This window comes from Saccopteryx bilineata, chromosome 2 (genome assembly GCF_036850765.1).
Source record: "Saccopteryx bilineata isolate mSacBil1 chromosome 2, mSacBil1_pri_phased_curated, whole genome shotgun sequence".
Lineage (NCBI taxonomy): Eukaryota > Metazoa > Chordata > Mammalia > Chiroptera > Emballonuridae > Saccopteryx > Saccopteryx bilineata.
Window position 1 is genome coordinate 313,856,820 of NC_089491.1, and position 20,951 is coordinate 313,877,770.

General features: G+C 39.8%; 1 protein-coding gene across 4 annotated transcripts in view; it reads left to right on the plus strand.

The window, feature by feature from the left end:
• Positions 1 to 20,951, plus strand: part of ASH1L (ASH1 like histone lysine methyltransferase) — a 319,672-nt gene that overhangs the window by 248,026 nt on the left and 50,695 nt on the right. For all 4 annotated transcript variants that reach the window (XM_066261892.1, XM_066261891.1, XM_066261895.1 and 1 more), the window contains 3 exons: positions 17,837 to 17,910; positions 19,462 to 19,507; positions 19,620 to 19,728. In XM_066261892.1, coding sequence (XP_066117989.1) covers positions 17,837 to 17,910; positions 19,462 to 19,507; positions 19,620 to 19,728 — 229 coding nt within the window. The remainder of the gene's footprint in view (positions 1 to 17,836; positions 17,911 to 19,461; positions 19,508 to 19,619; positions 19,729 to 20,951) is intronic.

Consider the following 20,951-nt stretch of genomic DNA (forward strand, 5'->3'; position numbering starts at 1 on the left):
ACATAGTTAAAATGACCGTATTACCCAAAGCATTATACAAATTTAATGCAATCCCCATCAAAATCCCAATGTCGCCTGACCTGTGGTGGCGCAGTGGATAAAGCGTTGACCTGGAATGCTGAGGTTGTCGGTTCAAAACCCTGGGCTTGCCCGGTCAAGGCACATATGGGAGTTGAAGCTTCCTGCTCCTCCCCCCTTCTCTCTCTCTCTCTCTCTCTCTCTCAAAATTTCTCTCTCTCTCCTCTAAAATGAATAAATAAATAAAAATAATTTTTAAAAAAATCCCAATGTCATTTTTTAAAGAAATAGAACAAATAATTACAGGTTTGCATGGAACCATAAAAAACCCCGATAGCCAAAGCAATCTTTTTTTTTTTTTTAATAAATTTTTATTAATGGTAATGGGATGACATTAATAAATCAGGGTACATATATTCAAAGAAAACATGTCTAGGTTATTTTGTCATTAAATTATGTTGCGTACCCCTCGCCCAAAGTCAGATTGTCCTCCGTCACCCTCTATCTAGTTCTCTGTGCCCCTCCCCCTCCCCCTAACTCTCTCCCTCCCTCCCTCCCATGTCCTCCCTCCCCCCACCCCTGGTAACCACCACACTCTTGTCCATGTCTCTTAGTCTCATTTTTATGTTCCACCAATGTATGGAATCATGTAGTTCTTGTTTTTTTTCTGATTTACTTATTTCACTCCTTATAATGTTATCAAGATCCCACCATTTTCCTGTAAATGATCTGATGTCATCATTTCTTATGGCTGAGTAGTATTCCATAGTGTATATGTGCCACATCTTCTTTATCCAGTCTTCTATTGAAGGGCTTTTTGGTTGTTTCCATGTCTTGGCCACTGTGAACAGTGCTGCAATGAACATGGGGCTACATGTGTCTTCACGTATCAATGTTTCTGAGGTTTTGGGGTATATACCCAGTAGAGGGATTGCTGGGTCATAAGGTAGTTCTATTTTCAGTTTTTTGAGGAACCACCATACTTTCCTCCATAATGGTTGTACTACTTTACAGTCCCACCAACAGTGAATGAGGGTTCCTTTTTCTCCACAGCCTCTCCAACATTTGCTATTACCCGTCTTGTTGATAATAGCTAATCTAACAGGGGTGAGGTGGTATCTCATTGTAGTTTTGATTTGCATTTCTCTAATAACTAATGAAGCTGAGCATCTTTTCATATATCTGTTGGCCATTTGTATCTCTTCCTGGGAGAAGTGTCTGTTCATGTCCTCTTCCCATTTTTTTATTGGATTGTTTGTTTGTTTGTTGTTGAGTTTTATGAGTTCTTTGTAAATTTTGGATATTAGGCCCTTATCTGAGCTGTTGTTTGTAAATATCATTTCCCATTTAGTTGGCTGTCTGTTTATTTTGATATCAGTTTCTCTTGCTGAGCAAAAACTTTTTATTCTGATGTAGTCCCATTCATTTATCTTTGCCTTCACTTCTCTTGCCATTGGAGTCAAGTTCATAAAATGTTCTTTAAAACCCAGGTCCATGATTTTAGTACCTATGTCTTCTTCTATGTACTTTATTGTTTCAGGTCTTATATTTAGGTCTTTGATCCATTTTGAATTAATTTTAGTACACGGGGACAGGCTATAGTCGAGTTTCATTCTTTTGTATGTGGCTTTCCAGTTTTCCCAACACCATTTGTTGAAGAGGCTTTCTTTTCTCCATTGTATGTTGTTGGCCCCTTTATCAAAGATTATTTGATCATATATATGTGGTTTTATTTCTGGGCTTTCTATTCTGTTCCATTGGTCTGAGTGTCTATTTTTCTGCCAATACCATGCTGTTTTGATTATCGTGGCCCTATAATATAGTTTAAAGTCAGGTATTGTAATGCCCCCAGCTTCATTCTTTTTCCTTAGGATTGTTTTGGCTATTCGGGGTTTTTTATAGTTCCATATAAATCTGATGATTTTTTGTTCCATTTCTTTAAAAAATCTCATAGGGATTTTGATGGGAATTGCATTATATATTGCTTTGGGTAATATGGCCATTTTGATTATATTTATTCTTCCTATCCAAGAACAAGGAATATTTTTCCATCTCATTGTATCTTTTTCGATTTCCCTTAACAATGCTTTGTAATTTTCATTATATAGGTCCTTTACATTCTTTGTTATGTTTATTCCTAGGTATTTTATTTTTTTTGTTGCAATCGTGAAGGGGATTATTTTTTTGAGTTCGTTTTCTAATATTTCATTGTTGGCATATAGAAAGGCTATGGACTTTTGTATGTTAATTTTGTATCCTGCGACCTTACTGTATTGGTTTATTGTTTCTAATAATCTTTTTGTGGAGTCCTTCGGGTTTTCGATGTATAGGATCATATCATCAGCAAAAAGTGATACCTTTACTTCTTCTTTTCCGATATGGATGCCTTTTATTTCTTTGTCTTGTCTGATTGCTCTGGCCAGAACTTCTAGCACCACGTTAAATAAGAGTGGAGAGAGTGGACAACCCTGTCTTGTTCCTGATTTAAGGTAGAAAGTCCTCAGTTTTATGCCGTTTAATATGATGTTGGCTGATGGTTTATCATATATGGCCTTTATCATGTTGAGATCTTTTCCTTCTATACCCATTTTGTTGAGAGTCTTAAACATAAAATTGTGTTGTATTTTATCAAAAGCCTTTTCTGCATCTATTGATAAGATCATGTGGTTTTTGTTCTTTGTTTTGTTGATATGGTGTATTACGTTAACCGTTTTGCGTATGTTGAACCATCCTTGAGATTCTGGAATGAATCCCACTTGATCATGATGTATTATTTTTTTAATATGTTGTTGTATTCGGTTTGCCAGTATTTTGTTTAGTATTTTAGCATCTGTATTCATTAGAGATATTGGTCTGTAGTTTTCTTTCTTTGTGCCATCCTCGCCAGGTTTTGGTATGAGGGTTATGTTGGCCTCATAAAATGTGTTTGGAAGTATTGCTTCTTCTTCAATTTTTTGGAAGACTTTGAGTAGAATAGGAACCAAGTCTTCTTTGAATGTTTGATAAAATTCGCTGGTATAGCCGTCAGGGCCTGGACTTTTATTTTTGGGGAGGTTTTTAATAGTTTTTTCTATTTCCTCCCTGCTGATTGGTCTGTTTAGGCTTTCTGCTTCTTCATGACTCAGTCTAGGAAGGTTGTATTGTTCTAGGAATTTATCCATTTCTTCTAGATTGTTGTATTTGGTGGCATATAATTTTTCATAGTATTCTACAATAATTCTTTGTATATCTATGATGTCTGTGGTGATCTCTCCTCTTTCATTTTGGATTTTATTTATTTGAGTCCTGTGCCTTTTTTCCTTGGTGAGTCTTGCCAAGGGTTTGTCAATTTTGTTGATCTTTTCAAAGAACCAGCTCCTTGTTTTATTGATTTTTTCTATAGTTTTTCTGTTCTCTATTTCATTTATTTCTGCTCTGATTTTTATTATCTCCTTTCTTCAGCTGGTTTTGGGTTGTCTTTGTTCTTCTTTTTCTAGTTCCTTAAGGTGTGAAGTTAAGTGGTTTACTTCGGCTCTCTCTTGTTTGTTCATATAGGCCTGAAGTGATATGAACTTTCCTCTTATTACTGCTTTTGCTGCATCCCAGAGATTCTGATCTGTCGTATTTTCATTTTCATTTGTCTGTATATATCTTTTGATCTCTGCGCTTATTTCTTCTTTGACCCATTCATTTTTTAGAAGTATGTTGTTTAGTTTCCACATTTTTGTGGGTTTTTCCCCCTCTTTTTTGCAGTTGAATTCTAGTTTCAAGGCTTTATGATCAGACAATATGCTTGGTACAATTTCAATTTTTCTAAATTTGCTGATATTGTCTTTGTGGCCCAACATATGGTCAATTCTTGAGAATGTTCCATGTACACTAGAGAAAAATGTATACTCTGTCGCTTTGGGATGAAGTGTCCTGTAGATGTCTATCATATCCAGGTGTTCTAGTATTTTGTTTAAGGCCACTATATCTTTATTGATTCTCTGTTTGGATGACCGATCTAGAGCCGTCAGCGGTGTATTGAGGTCTCCAAGTATGATTGTATTTTTGTTAGTTTTTGTTTTAAGGTCAATAAGTAGCTGTCTTATATATTTTGGTGCTCCTTGGTTTGGTGCATATATATTAAGGATTGTTATGTCTTCTTGATTCAACTTCCCCTTAATCGTTATGAAATGACCATTTTTGTCTCTGAGTACTTTTTCTGTCTTGTAGTCAGCATTATTAGATGTGAGTATTGCTACGCCTGCTTTTTTTTGGGTGTTGTTTGCTTGGAGTATTGTTTTCCAGCCTTTCACTTTGAATTTGTTTTTATCCTTGTTGCTTAGATGTGTTTCTTGTAGGCAGCATATAGTTGGATTTTCTTTTTTAATCCATTCTGCTACTCTGTGTCTTTTTATTGGTAAGTTTAATCCATTTACATTTAGTGTAATTATTGACACTTGTGGGTTCCCTACTGCCATTTTATAAATTGCTTTCTGTTAGTTTTGTATCTAGTTTGATTCTTCTCTTTTGTTTTTCTATCATTTGTTTTTGTTTGTTTGTGTTCCATACTTCTTTCCTCTGTTGCTACCTTTTTTAAGTCAAGTGTTTTTGTGGTGGTTTTTTCAAGGGTGGTTACCATTAAGTAATGAAAAGGGTACCTACCATATTCATTGTAGTACCCTATCTTATAAGTATTTCTGCACTTCATCGTCCTTTGCTACTGTTAATCTCCATCCTCTCCCCCCTTTTTTTTCCTTTGTTGTCACAGTTTAAGTTTGGTTTTATTGTGTTCTTGGTGGAGCTGTTACTTGTGGTTTTGTTTTCTTTTGTTCTTTGAATCTGGTTGGAAAACCCCCTTTAGTATTTCCTGGAGTGGGGGCTTTCTGTTGATAAATTCTCTCATCTTTTCTGTATTTTTGTGAATGTTTTTATATCTCCTTCATACTTGAAGGATAGCTTTGATGGGTATAGTATTCTTGGCTGAAAGTTCCTCTCTTTCAGGGCTTTAAATATTGGGGTCCACTCTCTTTTAGCTTGTAGAGTTTCTGCTGAGAAATCTGATGATAATCTAATAGGCCTTCCTTTATATGTTGTACTGTTCTTTTCTCTGGCTGCCTTGAGAATTTTTTCTTTGTCATTGGTTTGTGTCATCTTTATTATGATGTGCCTTGGAGTGGGTTTGTTGGGGTTAAGAAAACTCGGTGTTCTGTTTGCTTCTTGAGTTTGAGGCTTTAGTTCTTTCCACAGGCTTGGGAAGTTCTCGTCTATTATTTGTTTGAGTATATTCTCCATTCCATTTTCTTTCTCTTCTCCCTCTGATATACCTATTATTCTTATGTTATTCTTTCTGATGGAGTCAGACAATTCCTGTAGGGCTTTCTCGTTTTTTATTATTTTTGAGTCTCTTTCTTCTTCTCTCTGTTGTGCCTCAAGTTGTTTGTCTTCTATTTCACTAATCCTATCCTCAATCTGGGCTGTTCTGTTAGCTAAGCTTGTTACCTCGTTTTTCAGCTCGTGAATTGAGGTTTTCATTTCTGTTTGATTTGTTTTAATAGTTTCAATTTCCTTGGTAATATATTCTTTGTGTTCATTGAGTTGTTTTCTGATCTCCCTATATTGCCTTTCTGTGTTTTCTTGTATATCTCTGAGTATTTTTAAGATTTCTATTTTAAATTCTCTGTCATTTAGCTCCAAGGCTTCCAATATGTTAAGTCTTTTCTCCATAGATTTTTCCACATCTATTTGTGTTACCTCTCTTTCTTTTGTATCCATAATATTCGATTTCCTCTTTCTTATTGGCATCTGAGGGTGGTCTTGTTGATAGCACTAATTAGAATTAATAAAGAGTAAAAAGTAAAAAAAAAAGAAAAAAAAAGGTAAAACACCCCACAAAAAAAAACAGTAATAATTTATTATTTCCCCCTTTTTTTCTTTCTTCTCTTTCCCTCCTCTCCCCTCCTCAGGGAAATATCGTGCCTATAATGGAGGGCCTGATTTGGGGTGAAGAGTTCAAGGGGCAAAAAAAGGGAGTAGGGACCTACTAAATGCAAAAAAAAAAAAAAAAAAAGGAAGAAAATTTTAGACAAGCATAAGATGATTTGCTTGTAAGTGATGGTCAACTAAGAGATATAATGAGAGGGATAAGAGGGAACCAGAAAAAAGGACCAAAAAAAGAATAATAAAGAAGAAAAAAATAAAAATAATAAGTAAAAATCTGTTGTATTAAGTGGAGCGAAGACTAAATACAATGGAGACCTTGGGTTGGGAGGACCCAAAATGCCACAAAAATAAACAAACAAGAAAAAAACAAAAACAAAAGCAAAAAAGAAAAATAAAGCCAAAAAAAGCCTTGAGTCCCAAATTAACTAATTTGTTCGTGATTGAGGATTAAATGGGATGAAAGTAAAACGAGAAAAGAAAAAACGAATAGAAAGGAAAAAATAAGAAAAAGAGAAAAACGAAGGAAGAAATAAAAAAGGAAGAGAAAAAAACAAAATAAAGCAAATCAAAAAAAAAAAAAAAAGAGGAGAGAGTGAGAGTTAAGTATTTTGGAGTATAACCTTAAAGGAGGGTGAGGATGAAGAAGAGAAATAAAATGTAACAGTTATGGGTAGTGTAGTTCAAGAAAAGGGAAGCATAAGATGGGCAGAGAATAGAAGGACCGAGGTGGAGGAAATAAAGGCAAGAAGATAGAAGAAACAAACCACAACAAAAAAAAAATTAGTGGAACAAGTTGTAAAGTCTGTGGATTTTTTTTTATTTTGAGAGGTTAACTTCTTCCTTTTTCTTTTCTCTCCCTCTTCCTAGTCGGTGACTCTGTACCCCAGGCTCTGCCCCTGTGTCACACTTAGGTAGGGATTTGCAGTTGATGGGATTCTATGGCAATGTCATATAATTGGCTTTAGTCTTGCTGGTAGTCAAGGCTTGTTGGCGTTTGCAGGGTCCAACGATGAGAGAGTTTGCTTTCCTGGATTCTCTCTCCTAGTCCCCCCTTCCTGAATTAGCAGCCTGGTGATCCAGTTATAAGGCTTCAACTGCTTCTGCCTGGGGAGTAAGAGGCTCAAAGAGCTGGGAAATCCCCACTCTATCCCCACTCAGTGCAAGGCTTTGGGAAAGGCTCTGGCAGTCAGGGCCTCCAGTGTAATCAGGCGGGGGTGGGAGTCAATTGTTGTCAAGGTGACTGTTCAGCGCCTAGCATTCAGTTGGACCTCTCAACCCAGGCTTTCCACACTTTGTATTGTAGCCTGTTTTGGCTGGGAAGAAGAGGCACTAGTCTCTGCTTGCGACTAGTGTAGTATAGATCTTATTATCTGCCAAGTCCCTCTTGTTAGCGTTTATCCCTGAATATGGAGGCTCTATCAATCAGAAGTTGCCCCCGCCCCTTTAGCGAGAGGCACTAAAAAATATCACGCCTCTTGTCTTGGGTCGCTGAACTGAGAGAGATCTTATCAATTAGAACCGAGGGTGCGCAGATTTCATGGGTTAAGCTAATTTCAGTGATTGGGTCGCAGCTGTGCTCCCAAAGGTATTTTAGGCTGCCTGCGCGCGCCCCTCCTCCAACGCTTGATTGTTAGCTTGAATGGCTGGGTGAGGTGCCCCGCCCACGGAGAGAATCTCCCAAGTAGAAGACCACCCTGGTGCCTTTCCTGCTTGCCCTGCCGCTGGCGGCTGAATCGCACCAGGCGCAGGATAATGGGGCACCCTGGGTGTGCGGGCCAGTAAGGCGCTCTGGGCGTGTGGAATGCCCAGGGCACGCGCGCATGGGGTGCTCCGGGCACCGGTGGCTGGCGACTCTCACTCGCAGTGCGCGGGCCGCTGGGAACGTTAGCGGTGCTTGCTCTGCAACCGGACCGGGCGTGCGCCGGCGGCTGCTCGCCGCTCTGGAGTGTGGGCGGTGCTCGCTCTGCAACCGGACCGGACGCGCGCCCGGCTGCTCCCGGCTCCCGAGTGTGGGCGGTGCTCGCTCTGCAACCGGACCGGGCGCGCGCCCGCGGCTGCTCGCGGCTCCCGAGTGTGGGCTGACTCACCACAGGCGCACTCCCTCGCGGCTTGAATGAACGTCGCTGCGGTAGCTTCCTCCACACCCTCGTCTCTCAGATTCAAGTGATAACAGTCCTTTCGCTTTCAGTTTGTGTGGAACTCCGGAATGCTCCGAGGATAAATTTTTCTGTTTCTAGTTGATAAATTTGTTATCACACTTTCTTGACTTCAAATTATTCTGTAGAGCCACAATAATCAAAATGGCATGGTTTTGGCAGAAAAACAGACATACAGACCAATGGAACAGAATCGAGAGCCCAGAAATAAATCCATATATATATGAACAAATAATCTTCAATGAAGAAACCAAAAACAGGTCCTGCTGGTTGGCTCGGTGGTGGAGCGTCAGCCTGGCGTGCGGGAGTCCCGGGTTCGATTCCCGGCTGGGGCACACAGGAGAGGCACCCATCTTCTTTTCCACCCCTCCCCCTCTCCTTCCTCTCTGTCTCTCTCTTCCGCTCCCACTGCCAGGGCTCCACTGGAGCAAGGTTTGCCCAGGCGCTGAGGATGGCTCTGTGGCCTCTGCCTCAGGTGCTGAAATGGCTCTGCGGCAGATTGACGCCCCAAGATGGGCGGAGCATCACCCCCTGGTGGGCATGCCAGGTGGACCCCGGTCAGGCGCATGCAGGAGTCTGTCTGACTGCCTCCCCATTTCCAGCTTCGGAAGGATACAAAAAAAAAAGAAACCAAAAACACAATGGTGAAAAGAAAGCCTCTTTAATAAACGGTGCTGGTAAAATTGGAAAGCCACATGCAAAAGAATGAAACTTGACTACAGTTTGTTCTTCTGCACAAAAATTAATTCAGAATGAATCAAAAGCCTGAATATAACATCTGAAAAAATAAATTACATAGAATAAACTCATGGACCTTGGGCATTGAGAACAATTTATGAATTTGACCCAAAAGGCAAGGAAAGTAAAGGCAAAAATAAATGAATGGGTCTATATCAAACTAAAAAAAATTCTGCAGTAGAGTTTTTCTCAGCAAGAATCTATTCCTTAGGCCTGACCAGGTGGTGGCGCAGTGGATAGAGCATCAGACTGGGATGCGGAAGGACCCAGGTTCGAGACCCGAGGTCACCAGCTTGAGTGCGGGCTCATCTGGCTTGAGCAAAAAGCTCACCAGCTTGGACCCAAGGTCGCTGGCTCCAGCAAGGGGTTACTCTGTCTGCTGAAGGCCCACGGTCAAGGCACATATGAAAAAGCAATCAATGAACAACTAAGAAGTCGCAACGCGCAATGAAAAACTAATAATTGATGCTTCTCATCTCTCTCCATTCCTGTCTGTCTGTCCCTGTCTATCACTGCCTCTGTAAAAAAAAAAAAAAAAAAAAAAAGAATCTATTCCTTAATACACAGCTCTGCCCTTCTACAACTGCTGCAGTTATTCTTCTGATACCCTTTACTGTATCATGTAACCCTTGTTATTATATCATGATATCTTTACCTGCTGAGCTCAGAATTCAGAATCGTCTTCATCATAACTCTTGTTGGTTGCCACTCACTGCCACTCATTCAGACTTATGCCAAATCTTGACTACTTTTCCTCATATAGTGGTAAGACCATGAGCCTATGTGCAGGAAAAAATTTAAAATTGCAGACTTAAGACTTTTTGCAAGGTTGGCCATTGGCTAGCATCTGGGAACTTGAAAACAGTAAATAAACAGTTTCCCCTATTGATATAAAACTTTCCCTAGATAGTAAAAGTGTTTTACTGTGTATAAATTGTATGGTTTCCTTAGAATACCTGCTTCCATTCTAAGAATCTGGTATTTTGGTACATTGTAGGCAGAAGGTACCCATATAACGAGCCATAATGAACTATACAACATAATGAACAGTTCAAATGCTATAAAAATGTTCAACTGAAACCTATGTACTCTTATTGATCAATGTCACTCTGTTAAAGTTCATTTTCTAAGTAAAATCTAAAAATAAAAACAATAAATAGCCTGACCCATGGTGGTGCAATGGATAAAGCATTGAACTGAAATGCTGAGGTCACCAGCTCAAAACCCTAGGCTTGCCTGGTCAAGACACATATGGGAGTTGATTCTTCCTTCTCCTCCCCCCTTCTCTCTTTCTCTCTCTCTCTCCTCTCCTCTCTAAAATGAATAAATATATATAAAAAACTTTTTTTTAAACCTTGAGCACTGAATTTCTAATGAGCATCCTTGATAGACAACATGTCACACACATTGTCACATTTCATTGCCAAAGATTGCATCTGTATGACTCTACTGGGAAAGAACCTTTTAAATTTGTGCCTGGTTTTCTCCAGATTTTGCCCAATGCACTTTTTCCCTTTACTGATTTTGCTTTGTATTCTTTTGCTGTAATAGCCATGAGTGTGACTATATGCTGTATCCTGTGAGTCACCAAACATGAATGTGTTCTTCAAGACCCTTAACACACCTTAGAATCAAACACATATGAACCATTCCATACTCATATCTAAATAATGTTTGTTTGTTTGTTTGTTTGTTTGTTTTGCTTGTTTGTTTTTTAGCAAGAGACAGGAAGGGAGAGAGATAAGAAGCATCAATTCTTCGTTGCATCACCTTAGTTGTTCATTGATTACTTTCTTATATGTGCCTTGACTGGGGGGAATCCAGCCAAGCCAGTGACCCCTTACTCAAGCCAGCTACCATGGGGTCATGTCTATGATCCCAAACTCAAGCTGGCAACCCCATGCTCAAGCTGGTGAGCCTGCACTCAAGCCAGATGATCCCAGGGTTTCGAACCTGGGTCCTCAGTGTCCCAGGTCAACGTTCTTATCTATTGTGCCACCACCTGGTCAGACCTAAATAACTTTGAAAAAATGACCTGTCTACTCTGCATCTCAACATTTTATATATATATTGAGATTGCTTTGACCTGAGTTGTAAGGATTAAGTGATACTTATTTTGTACTTAACACAAAGTGAATATCCCTTCCCCTTGACTTATCTATAACTAAATATGAGATAACACAGATCACCAGTAACAAAGAAATAGGTCCTGTTGTCATTAAGAGTCTAATAAGGGAATACTCTGAATAACTTTATGGCAAGACATTTAATATATACAAAATGAAAAAATACTTAAAATATAATTTAAAACTCATACAAGGTGAAATAGAACATCTGAATAGCCTATATCATTTAAAGAAATTAAACCCTTATAAATCCTTCACATAAAAATCCTAGAACTAAATGGTTTTCCTTGTGAATTGTTATATATTTGAGAAAGAACCAACACCAGTCTTTAACAAACATGTTCAAAAAATAAGGGAAAAACACTTCCCAACTCATATTATGAGGCTAGTCTTAATCCTGATACAAAACCTGGCAAGGATTTTAGGGAAACAAAACAACAGGAAGGGAGAGAAGTGGGAAGCATTAATTCTTCATTGCAGCTTCTTAGTTGTTCATTGATTGCTTTCTCATATGTGCCTTGACCGGGGGGCTACAGCAGAGTAAGTGACCCCTTGCTCAAGCCAGCGACCTTAGGCTCATGTCTATGATCCCACACTCAAGCTGGTGAACCCATGCTTAAGCCAGATGAGCTGGCACTAAAGCCAGCAACCTCGGGGTTCAAACCTGGGTCCTCTGCGTCCCAGTCCGATGCTCAATCCACTGCACCACTGCCTGGTCAGGCAGAAATAAAGTTCTTTATGAACATAGAGGAAAAACAAAAAAAAACTCTTAAAACTAGAAAGGAATTTTCTCAATCTTATAAAAGCATCTATAGCCTGACCTGTGGTGGCACAGTGGATAAAGCATTGACCTGGAATGCTGAGGTCGCCAGCTCGAAACCCCAGGCTTGCCTGGTCAAGACTCAAATAAGCCTGACCAGGCAGTTGCACAATGGATAGAGCATCAGACTGGGACACAGAGGATCCAGGTTTGAAACCCAAGGTCTCTGACTTGAGCACGGGCTCACCAGATTGAGCGCAGGGTCGCTGGCTTGGGCATGGGATCATAGACATGACCCCGAGGTCGCTGGCTTGAGTAAGGGGTCACTTGCTTTTCTGTAGCATTCCGGTCAAGGCACATATTAAAAAGCAATCAATGAACAACGAAGAAGCTGCAATGAAGAATTGATGCTTCTCATCTCTCTCCCTTCCTGTCTGTCTTTCCCCATCTGTCTCTCTCTCTCTCTCTCTCTGACTCTCTCTCTGTCTTGTCCAAAAAAAAAAAAAAAAGACACATATAAGAAGCAACTATGACAAGTTGATGCTTCCTTCCCCCCCTTTCCTCTCTGAAACAAAAAAGAAGGAATCTACTGTTAACATCATACTTAACAATAAAATATTGAGTGCTTTCTCCTAAAATTGGAAAGAAGGTAAAAATGTTCACTCTCACTACTTCTCCTTAGCATTATTCTGATGTTCTAGCTAATGCAGTAAGTCAAGAAGATGAATAAAAGTGTTAAGGATCAGAAAAGAAGTAAAACTTTGTGTTTGCATATTACATGATCATGTATGTAGAAGATCCAGAGATTCACAAAAAGCTACTAAAACTAGTAGCAAGGTTACTGAAAACAAAATTAGTTATATTCTTTCAAAATTAAGCATACTCTTATCTTATAATCTAACAATTGCACTCTTGTTATTTACCTAAAGAAAACTTGGGTCTATGCATTAACCTGCACACAGGTATTTATACCAGCTTTAGTCATAATTGCCAAAACTTAGAAACAACCAAGATGTCCTTCAGTAGGTGAATGGACAAACTGGTATATCCAGACAATGTAATATTGTTCAGCACCAAGAAAAAAAGAGCTATTAAGCTATAAAAATAACTGGGGACTTTAAATTCATGATACTAAGTGAAAGAAGGCAATCTAAGAAGGACTACATACTGGATGATTCCAACTATATGACATTCAGAAAAAGGCAAAACTGTGGAGACATTAATAAAATCAGTGGTTGCAAGGGGTTGGGGAGTAGGATGGGATGAAAGGGCAGAACACAGAAGAAATTTAGTGTAATAAAACTATTCTGTGTGATACTGTATGATAGATACATGGCATTATACATTTCTCCAGAATCAGAGTATATAACATCAAGAGTGAACTCTAATATAAATTGTGGACTTTGAGTGAGAGTAATATGTCAATATAGATTTATCAGTTGTGCCTGACCAGGCGGTGGCTTAGTGGATAGAGCGTCGGACTGGGATGCCGAGGACCCAGGTTTGAGACCCCGAGGTTGCCAGCTTGAGCGCGGACTCATCTGGTTTGAGCAAAAGCTCACCAGCTTGGACCCAAGGTAGCTGGCTCGAGCAAAGGGTTACTTGGTCTGCTGACGGCCCGTGGTCAAGGCACATAGAGAAAGCAATTAATGAACAACTAAGGTGTCGCAGTGCACAAAGAAAAACTAATGATTGATGCTTCTCATCTCTCCATTCCTCTCTGTCTGTCTGTCCCTGTCTGTCCCTCTCTCTGACTCTCTTTCTGTCTCTGTTAAAAAATAAATAAATAAATAAATAAATAAATAAATAAATAAATAACATTAGATTTATCAGTTGTTAGTAAATGGACCGCTCTGGTAAAGGATGTTGATAATGGCTATGCATAATTAGGATCAGGGGATATATGGAAAATCTGTATATTTTCTATTCAATACTGCTTTGAACCAGTATTTTCTTTCTGAAGCTGGAAACGGGGAGAGACAGTCAGACAGACTCCCGCATGCGCCCGAACGGGATCCACCCGGCATGCCCACCAGGGGCGACGCTCTGCCCACCAGGGGGCGATGCTCTGCCCCTCCGGGGCGTCGCTCGCCACCAGAGCCACTCTAGCGAGTTGGGGCAGAGGCCAAGGAGCCATCCCCAGCGCCCGGGCCATCTTTGCTCCAATGGAGCCTTGGCTGCGGGAGGGGAAAAGAGAGACAGAGAGGAAGGAGGGGGTGGGGGTGGAGAAGCAAATGGGCGCTTCTCCTATGTGCCCTGGCCGGGAATCGAACCCAGGTCCCCCGCACACCAGGCCGACGCTCTACCGCTGAGCCAACCGGCCAGGGCCCCTAAAACTACTTTTAAAAATAGTCTGTTTTTAGCCTGACCAGGCAGTGGCGCAGTGGATAGAGCGTCAGACTGAGATGCAGAGGACCCAGTTTTGAGACCCCAAGGTTGCCAGCTTGAGATCAGGCTCATCTGGTTTGAGCAAAGCTCACCAGCTTGGACCCAAGGTCACTGGTTTGAGCAAGGGGTCACTCGGTCTGCTGAAGGCCCACGGTCAAGGCACATATGAGAAAGCAATCAATGGACAACTAAGGTGTTGCAACGAAAAACTGATGATTGATGCTTCTCATCTCTCTCTGTTACTGTCTATCCCTCTCTCTGACTCTCTCTCTGTCTCTGCAAATATATATATACATATATATATAAATATATATAAAGAGAATTATAATAAGAAATTAACATTCATGATTATGGAGGCTGACAGGTGCCAAGATTTGCAGTCAGCAAACCAGAGACTTAGAGGAGAGCCAGTTGTCTAAGTTCCCATTCAAATGTTGGCTGGCTTGAAATCCAGGAAGAGCCAGGAGAAAAGAATGTTTGAGTTTAATCAGGCAGGGGAACTTTACACTTACTCAGTCTTTTTATTTTCAGGCGTTCAGCTGATTGATTGGGAAGAGCAAATCTGCTTTACTTAGTCTACCAATATAAACTTTAATCTCATCCTGAAACACCCTCATATACACCCTCAAAATAATGTTTTACCAAATATTTGGGCCCAGTCAATTTAACTTACAAAATTAACCATCACGAGTAGTTAATCTGTAGTGGTAAGCTAAAGTGAATAGGAATTTATGGATGCCATGGCCTCCTTGTTAATTGATTGAGTCATTCTAAGACACTCAGCTGTTTCCCAACAACCACAACAGGCCTTTGCCAGTTGGCTCAGTGGTAGAGTGTTAGCCCAGCATGTGGTGGATGTCCCTGGTTTGATTCCCAGTCAGGGCACACAGGAGAAGTAACCATCTGCTCCTCCCCCCTCACTTCTCTCTCTCTTTTTCTCTCTCCCCCTCCCCCTCCCCCTCCCCCTCTCCTGCAGCCATGTCTCAATTGGAGCAAGTTGGCCCCAGGTGCTGAGGATGGCTCCAATGGCCTCTGCCTCAGGCACTAAGAAAAGCTTGGTTGCTGAGCAATGGAGCAACACCCCAGATGGGCAGAGCATCCCCCCTAGTGGGCTTGCCAGATGGATCCTGGTTGGGGCACATGGAGAAGGCTCGATCTCTTTGCCTCCTCTTTTCTCACTGAATACAAAAATTAAAAAAAAAAAACAGAAACAGAGAAACACCACCTTCTTCAAATTGGCTTGCCTATAACTGGCATAACAAGTTCAAATATTTGATTCATTTAAGAATTATAGATAAAAGCCTGACCAGGTGTGGCACAGTAGATAAGGCATCGAATTGAGATGCAGAGGACCCAGGTTCGGAACCCTGAGGTTGCCAACTTGAGCGCAGCTCATCTGGCTTGAGCATGGGTTCATAGACATGACCCCATGGTCGCTGGCTTGAGTAAGGGGTCACTCACTTTGTAGCACCCTGGTCAAGGCACATATGAGAAAGCAATCGATGAACAACTGAGGTGCCACAATGAAGAATTGATGCTTCTCATCTCTCTCCCTTGTCTGTCTGTCCCTATCTGTCCCTCTCTCTGACTCTGTGTCACCAAAAAATATATATAGATAGATACAAGGTTGGAGGGGATCCCACAATATAGCCAGTGGGATTATCCCATTCTTCTATCATTTTTTTCCCCAGTGTTCCCTGTAAATTTTATAAGTAGGCATACTGAGTTCAGCTTGGTCAGATTTGAGAATTTTTTTAAAGCCACAGATTTCAGATGAGAAATACTCAGATATCTAAAAGGGAATAAATTAATCACCAAGATGTTATTCCATAAATACAGCAGTTTTAAAACTTAAAACCAGGTTTCATTATGACATTACATGCTCTTGAAGTTGGTGTTATATGTCATTTTCTTCTTTTACTCTCTTGGACTGAACACAATATGCCTAACTTCTTTGGCACAGACAATATTCTATAGCAACTTTACTAAAATGATTTGGTATAGTACTTATTTAAACATGTATAAACAGCCTGACCTGTGGTGGTACAGTGGATAAAGTGTCAAACTGGAATACTAAGATCCCTGATTTAAAACCTGGTCTTGCCTAGTCAAGGCACATATGAGTTGATGCTTGAGACTTGTTTGGAGGTTCTAGCAGGGGAGCGCAGCTACTCGTATACCCTTGACCGAAGAACGGTCCTCTCCTCTAGCGGGGAAGGTCGTCCTCTTCGACCGAGCGCGCAGCTTCGGGAGGGACGCACATGGAGCGGTGAGGGAGGAAGGGGACACCCGCCTAGCCAGCCAGATCAGCCGAATCAACCCTGGCGATCAATGGGGTGACAGATGTCGCAGCCAGATCGCCCTCACATCCATGAGTTGATGCTTCCCATTTCTCCCCCACTGCCTTTCTCTCTCTCTTCTCTCTCTAAAATCAATAAATAAAAAATAAAAATAAACACATATAAACATATATTGAACTTTAAGAGCTATTGATTTTATTTTGTGCTATTGAAAGGTTGCATTTAGGGTTTTGTTTGTTTGTTTTTAATTAAGTGAGAGGCATGGAGGCAGAGAGACAAACTCCCACATGCACCCTGACTGGGATCCACCCAGTAAGCCCACTAGAGTGCGGTGCTCTGCCCATCTGAGGCTGCTGCTCCGTTGCTTCGAACTGAGCTGTTTCAGCACCTGAGGTGAGGCCATGGAGCCATCCTCAGGTCCCAGGGCCAAATTGCTCAAACCATTCAAGCCATGGCTATGGGAGGGAAGCAAGGGAGAATAGATGGTCACTTCTCCTGTGTGCACTGACTGGGAATCAAACCTGGGACTCCCACACGCTGGGCCGACACTCTACTGCTGAGCCAACTGGCCAGGATCAGTTAGGTTTTTTAGATCAAGAAATCTCAGAGGGCAAAGCTAGGAAATACCAAAATTTTAGTGCAGCTGTCAACTTCCTTTATTAAGATATAAAGCAATTTTGCAAAACATCTTTATTGAAAAACAGCAATGTATTCTTATACTTTTTTCAAATATTCAAACTTATGATCTTAACTATTAAACTTAAATGTGACATTTACTTTTTAACTTTAAATAATTATTACTGTATCATGAGTTTTTCTCTACATAGCATAGGAAGTTGATTTGGCAAAAGTGAATGATGAATATGTTAGTTGTTTTATATACACTCCTGTTAAAATATATCTTTATCATATACTATACTACATGGTGAAAAAAGCTGGCAAAATTAAAAATTGGTAATGGGGCCCTGGCCAGTGGGTCAGTGGGTAGAGTGTTGGCCTGGTGTGTGGATGTTCTGGGTTCGATTCCTATTTAGGGCACACAGGAGAAGCGACCATCTGCTTCTCTCTCCCTCCCTCTCTCCCTTCTCACCTTCCTCTTCTGCAGCCAGTGGCTCAATTGGTTTGAGCATGACTCCAGACACTAAGGGTAGTTTGGTTGGTCTGAGCACATCAGCCTCAGGCACTAAAAGTATGTCAGTACTCAAGCATTGGCCCCAGATAGGGTTGCCAGGTGGATCCTGGGTGGAGACCATGTGGGAGTTTGCCTCACTATCTCCCCTTCTCTTACCTAAAAATAAAAATAAATTATTAATGGAAAAATTTATAAAATTGAAGATTAGATTTTTCTTTTTCTTCTCAGTGCATATTAGATCTTATGGCTTTTTGCACTGTTGTATGAATAGATGTTGAAATTGATAGTATATTTTATTGTTGTTGTTTCAGGAAAGTATCTAAGGCAAAAGAGGATTGACTTCCAGCTTCCCTATGACATCCTTTGGCAGTGGAAACATAATCAGGTACAATTAACCTATCTACCAGATTTCATTCTTAAGTGGTAAGGCGTGGTGGGGAGAGAAAGCAAGTCTTTTTCTCTACCTCCTTGTTTTTATTTTATTTTATTTTAGGAAATATAGAGAAGTGTCCCTGTGAAGGTTAGAGACTAAAAAAAATGAATTTGCATCCATATTTAATGTGACCTATTTGCCTTTACTCATACTTCAAAATAGCAGTAAGTTTCTATTTCCCTGGGCAACCTTCTGTTACTATTTTCGACTTTTATTTTGGTAGCATAGATTCTGTTCTGTAAGAATCCTGTTTGATGCAGGTCTCCAGAGAATTTAGATGTACTGCCAGCAGCAGTAAGAAATTTCAGGCTTTATTTTTCTTGGCTCCTTCCCATCAGTTTGGAATTTATTTTTCACATATGAAAGAAATTCTTCTACCAAAGGAATAGAAAAAATGTTTAACACTCGTATACTTTTAAAAGTTCTTTAAATATATTGGGAACTAAAAAGAGGAAGGTGCTATTTTTCTTTCTTCCTTACCTAATTGAAAAGTTCCCCCCAGTAATTTTTATATTAAACTATAGGCCTCAGACCCCATAGTGAGAGCAACCATTGGGAAATAAAAATAGTCAGGCAAACAACATGAGTAAGCTCCTGAGTTTTGCCAAAATTCCAGCAAAGTTTAATTTTGGAAAGTCAAAAGCAATTGACATTTTCCTCTGCATTCTCTTCTCTGGTGGCCTTTCTTGAATTCTGAGAAAATCAATATGTTAGATACTTGTCTCAGTTTCTAACATTGAAGGAGAGACAGTGTTTTGACTATACCCACTGAGAAATGATGGTGGGGTTATTCTTATAGGTTAATACACTAGCTTAAACCAACTTGCTATTGTTTTTTGTACTGTCCTCTGTGGTAAAACACTGATTAACTGATTGCCTCTATTCTATAATAATACCTTCTTTTCTTTTTTTTTATGCATTCTTGATTACAATGTGAGAGCTCCATTTTCCTGCCTGCCCTATCCTCTTTATTCACTAAATTATTTGCCCTAATTAATATGTGAAATGTATTTTCCTACAATACCTACCCTGAAAAAGCCAGGATACTCAAGTTTTTCATTTCATATACTTATCCAGATCATATAAACAAGCCCTAGACAAGTTTTCCTCTTTTTTCATAGAGACAAATAGAATCTTAATTTATCCAAATGAATAGCTTTGATTTACAGTGTGATTTTTCATTTACTTCTATCTAACAATATGCTAAAGAAACATCATTCAAAATCTACTTTCTTTAAACCATTTTATGTTTATATTTCTTTATTTCTTCTGTTGAACCTAGTTATCTCTTACCCTGATCTAGTAAGTCACCTTCTATTTCAGGGTAAAAAGTGATCACACCAAGAATTCCCCTCAAATGTATCCAGCCCAGAAAGTCTTGTAAATATTTCCACATGGGCAGAGCACATGGATAATTTCCTGTATTTTTAGTGATTAATACTGCTGTCTGGCATTTGAACTTAAATGCTATATCAAGATTTTTCTTTTCTCTTTTTCTTCTAGCTATACAAAAAACCAGATGTTCCACTATATAAAAAAATCCGTTCAAGTGAGTAACTTGGGAGTTATTTTTTCTGCCTTCGTACTGTCAGTGTTCCTCTTAGTCTGATACTTTTTATCTTGTATGTTTACAAACTCTTCTTTTACTGTCTTCTTTCAAGATGTCTACGTTGATGTCAAACCCCTTTCTGGTTATGAGGCTACCACCTGTAACTGTAAGAAGCCAGATGATGACACCAGGAAGGGCTGTGTTGATGACTGCCTCAATAGGTACTGTACCAAACTGATTCCTCTAAAAACGTAGGCTTAAGATCTATAAGATACTTCAGTTGGAGGGAAAAGTTAAATGAGCTCTTTAATGTTTTTCCTCAAGAAGTTACACAGAGATATATAAAACATAATTGATGGACTGTTTTAGTCTGCTTGGGCTGCTATAACAAAATACCATAGACTAGGTAGCTTAAATAACAGAAATTTATTTCCATAGTTCAGGAGGCTGTGAAGTCCAAGGTCAAGATACCAGTAGATTCAATGACTAGTGAGGACCAACTTTCTGGCTTACAGACAACTGCCTTCTACCGCTTACATGGCCTTTCCCTGGTACATGCTCATGGAAAATTAGTACCTTCATACAGGGGCACTAATCCCATCATGAGTTTCCCACCCTTATGACCTAATATAACCTATTTTCCTCCCAAAGGCACTACTTCCAGATACCGTCACATTGGGGATAGGGCTTCAACTATGAATTTTGGGGATACATAAACATTCAGCTCATACATGGGATGAATAGAGTAATAAAAAAAGAATGAGATTTAGAGATCTAAGGGAAGTTACTTAACCCCTTTAATAAAAATGTCTTTTTGTGGGAGGTTTGTGAGGATTGTATGAGACAGTGTTCGTAAAAGTATTAAGCATAGTTCTAGAAATCTTCCTAGATCTCAGTATATGGTAGCCATGATGAGGGAGTAATATAGGATGATGGTAGTTAGAGAGAAGAGAGCATGGTATATTTGGAGGGAGGGGCAGTGGATTAATAAACCATTAGTATATAGCAGCTACACATAAGAATTGAGTCAGTGATATCAATGAGAATTAGTAATGCTATTGTCAGAGACAGAAAATATGGAATCTGACTGGTTTGGAGATAATTACAGTTTTCATTTTGGACCATGGAGTTTAAAATAACAATGAGATTTCAAAATGGAAATGTCTAATAAAGACAAAGTAGTGAAAATAGTTTTTTGGTTTTAGTAACATAAGCAAATTTATACCAAAAAAGAACCAATGAAATTCACATCAGTACTTCCTGTTCTACGTAGTTTTCCTGGGCAAAGGCAACTGCTTTCCTGGTCTCTAGTCAACTGTCCTCATAGCTGGGAGAATCAGTGTTTCAGTACCTCTGCTTCCACATGTCAGTTTGGAAATTGTACCTTATCTACATCTTTGTAAATATATATCTTGTCATTGTATATACATACAGTTTTACATAG